General features: G+C 33.3%; 1 protein-coding gene across 1 annotated transcript; it reads right to left on the bottom strand.

Annotated features, from left to right (window-relative positions):
• Positions 1-838: 838 nt before the first annotated feature.
• On the bottom strand, positions 839-1,213 carry LOC115890691. Its single transcript, XM_030910994.1, has one exon. It carries the CDS (start codon positions 1,211-1,213, stop codon positions 839-841), a length of 375 nt encoding a protein of 124 aa, XP_030766854.1.
• Positions 1,214-4,299: the final 3,086 nt, after the last annotated feature.

Raw genomic sequence — 4,299 nt, 5'->3', positions numbered from 1 at the left:
AATAAGCATACTCTTGCAATGAAATTAAAAAACAACAAATCATTTCTCAGGTCGTTCACATCGGAGATAACTGAAAAATTACGCGTCTGATATAAATAAAATGTATATTTTAGTTTCCGGTTCGTTATATCATGTTAATTACATAGGATATTGTTCCAAGATCAATGTGACGTTGTTTCAAGTTTACGAATAAAATGCTAATAAAATATTATATGCTTAACACTTTATTTGACCTCTTTTTAGTAAAAAACTTCGTATGAATATATTATGTTCTCAACGTGTTAACTTTTGAGATACAGGGTGGTAAAATTTTCTAAAAATCTTTTCATCATATATATATATATATATATATATATATATATATATATATATATATATATATATATATATATATATATATATACAAATCAGTTATAACGTTCTTCGACGTCTTCTGATCTCCAGTCTCCATTGGTCTCTTCTGTCTGTCCAGAGGTTTTCGTCTATTCCTCTTGTTCTGATGTCCCCTGTCTATTCCTTCTCTCCAACTCCGTCCAAGTCTCCCTCTGTTTCTTTTGCCATGTGGTGTCCAATTGAGTATTTTCTTTGCGATTTTGCTCTCTTCCATTCTTTGTACGTGCCCGTACCACCTGAGTTGGTTAATTTTGATGTCTTCTGTTATTCTGTGCTTAACGCCCATGATGTTCTGATTTTTTTCATTTCTTACTCTATCCACAGTTTCGATTTCCCGGCCGCGCGCCTCCAAAAGTCCATTTCTATAGCTTCGAGTAACTTAAGGTTCTTTTCTTTCAAAGGCCATACTTTACTACCATAACTAATAATGCTTTTAATTATGCTGTTATAAATTTTGTGTTGATACCGCCTTATCCCATAAAATACTGTTGAGTTGTCTAATTGCTTGTCTACCCTGGTTGTTTCTGAACTTAATTTCCTCATCAAGGCTACCAAGGGTGGTAATGTGCATGCCAAGGTATTTATATTTTTGGCAGTGTTTTATTTCTTGCTGTTGCTGTTCTAGGATTATGTTCTGTTGTTCGCCGCCGATACACATATATTCCGTCTTCTTAAGGTTTACCTCCAGCCCCCACTTGTTATACTTTTCAATTAGTTTGCGGGTCATATATTCCAGATCCTCGTAGTCTTGAGCTAGTATTATTTGATCATCAGCGAAACAAAGAGTGTAAAGTATCGAGTCGTTTAATAGTATCCCCATCTGTTCACACTTCCTTTTCCACGTTTTCAGAGCTTGTTCCAAATAGATTTTAAACAGTGTGGGCGATAGACAGCAGCCCTGTTTAAGACCTTTGTTTATGCTGAATCCCTTTGATATTGTTTTTCCTTTCTTTACTTGGCTAATGTTGTTCTTATAAAGTTCTTGGACAGCCTTAATTAATGTTATGCTGATATTCGTTTTCTCGAGGGCTTCCCGCAATTTAGACTGGGGTACACATCATATGCTTTCTTGAGGTCTACGTAGAGGAGATGTATTTCTTGATTTCTTGCCATCTTTTTCTCAATTATCTGTGTTAGTGTAAATAAATGGTCGACCGTGGATCTACCAGCTCTAAATCCCGCTTGTTCTTCAGCCTCCATATCCCGGTATTCTTCCTCAATTCTCTTTTTGACCAATTTTCCATAGACCCTTGAAACAGAGCTCAGCACGGAGATTCCTCGATAGTTATCGCAATCGTCATTACTTCCTTTCTTGTGTATTGTTGTTATATATGATGTCTTCCATTCTTTCGGTATATTTTCACCATTAAGACACTTTTGGAAAAGACTAGCGAGTTGCTTATATAATTTATCCGTGCCGTACTTGAGTAATTCTGGAGGAATTTCACCTGGACCAGGCGATTTTCTATTTTTCAGGGTTTGGCAAATTTGTTTTACTTCTTTGGTATTGATCCTCAGTGGAGCTGCGGTTCTTATTTGAATGTCGGATTGTGGCTGAAATGTTTGTTGATATTCGGCCCTTTCTTCGGTCAACAGTTTAGCAAAGTATTCGTCCCATCTTTCATCATAACTTATGTTTATATTATGTTTTTTTTTATGTAAAAACAATTTTGTTTATTTAAACAAGTGGTGTCTATACGGGTTTTACATTGAACATTTTTTTGAACAGAAAATTTGGAATTTAAAAAAAAATTGGAATTTTTTTAAATTTTTAGTTAAAAATCAAAATATCATCATAATATGGTAACATAGATAATAGATTAAATTTACAAGAAAGAAAATCCAGGAAAGATCCAGTTTCTAAAAATTTAACCAAAAAATCATTTTTTTACATTTTCAAAATAAAATATCACGATTATTTTGGACTCAAAAACGGCAAAAAAATGTTTCTTTTATCGAGATCTACCAGCCCTGAAAATATTCCCACTTATTTAAGACGTACCCTGTATAAACAGACATTTGACCATTTTTTGGCAATAATATATGTAGCACTTTAGTATCAGTATTAATCTCGAAATTTCATTCGAATCAGTAAAAGCGGAGGTAAAAGCACTTGGAAGAAGATTATAATAAATCGAAAAAAAAGTAGACTTTAACCCCTTGTAGCTACGAATACGAAACAAAGCAGAAGCTATATTGATATAAAAAATAAATCTTATTTTTACGTGAGGAATCTCCTCAAGACATATAGCACATGTTTACACCTCGTATATACAGGGTGAGTCTAAAATAAGTGCAAATATTTTCAGGGGTGGTATATTTCGACCCCAGGAACACGTCTATGAGTTTTTTTTTTCGCAAAAAATGTTGGAAATTGTGCATTTTCTTTTAATTTTCCTGTATATTTTAGAAAACTTTTTAGAACTGTCTGCTCAACGCAAATTTTTCTCTCTCCAGGGTATAATTTATTAATCTCTGATGTTACCATGGTTACTGCAGTAAAAGGGATGGAAATAGAGGAAAAATCGGGTGGCTCTCAATTTTTTTAAAGATATATCATTTTTTTTATTTTCAAACTTGAATAACTCGGTTATTTTGAACTTATTTGAAAAAGGGCAAAGAGAAAATATGTTTCTTTTATTAAGATCTACCAACCGTGAAAACATTTGCACTTGTTTACGACTCATCTCCAATTTTTCCGTAATTTGAAAAGAACATTCATTCTTAAGTATTGATTGTTTTAAACTTGTCCTTTGAACAATATATCTGTTTATACTGTATTTATATCTAACACCATTGTATCAAGTACATAATAAAAACCGATTATAAAATTATTCCAAGTTCATTACGAAAACCTCCAAGTTTAACGAGGACACCACACCAGCGTTATCTCTCGAATTCAATCTTTCACCAAATTAAATGATATTTTTTCCTATGGCGTTTATATACAACACGCAACGACACTTGTCGGTCATCGACCCCGACCACACTTAAATGAGACAATTATTTAAATTAACATTATCTTAAACTTACTTTCGATCGAGAAAAGATATACGTTCAGTTTGACGCCTTTGTGATATATCTGATTAATTCTCCAAATAATTTTATTGTTTTATTTGCATGTGAATCTCTGTGTGATAGTAGGAATTCATTTTCTGTATAATAAATTTACTTTAAATCATTATTTCATATAGTTTGGTAGTTTGATCTACACACAACCAAACTTGTATGGAAAATCATCTATTATTTTTCATAATTTTTGAGACGTATGAATATTTTGTGTTTATGAATAAAACTCAGTCCTTACCAATGACTTTTAATGAAAAATAATCCATATAGCAATAAAAAAATTAGTTCCCAAAATAAACACAATTGTATTTTTTTGGGTTCTGAAACGAAATGAGATCAAAATTTTTAATGGTCAAAAAGCAAGAAAATTGATAATTTTAATTATCTTTGTTGCAACCTCTAGCCCTTATGCAAGCTTCTATCCGCGCTGGCATGCTTCTTATTAAATTATCAACGTTGTCTTGGGGTATCTTTTCCATCCTGCTAATGCTGCATCAATAATCTGTAAGAGATTTCCTGGATTGTTTCGACGATTTTTAACCCTTCTTTTGAGCTGGCCCCACAAGTGTTCGCTAGGGTTTAGGTCTGGTGAACAATGTGAACATGCAGGCCAGTCCAAAACTTCCGTTTCAAGACATTCTCTAGTCACTCTGCTGGTATGGGAAGGTAAACTATCGTGCATGAAGTTAAAATTACCCCCAATTGCATCTCCAAAGACTAACGATAGATTGTAGCATTAAATCAACATACCTCCGACCCGTTAAAGTTTGCTGAAGTGGTAACAATGGAGTTTTGTTCCCAGCATAATACCTCCCCAGAACATTACAGTTCCTCCGT

The sequence above is a fragment of the Sitophilus oryzae genome, unplaced genomic scaffold (genome assembly GCF_002938485.1).
Source record: "Sitophilus oryzae breed Bouriz unplaced genomic scaffold, Soryzae_2.0 scaffold_907_pilon_pilon, whole genome shotgun sequence".
NCBI lineage: Eukaryota > Metazoa > Arthropoda > Insecta > Coleoptera > Curculionidae > Sitophilus > Sitophilus oryzae.
The sequence above is the reverse complement of the archived record's forward strand: the minus strand, read 5'-3'. Positions and strand labels throughout refer to the sequence as shown.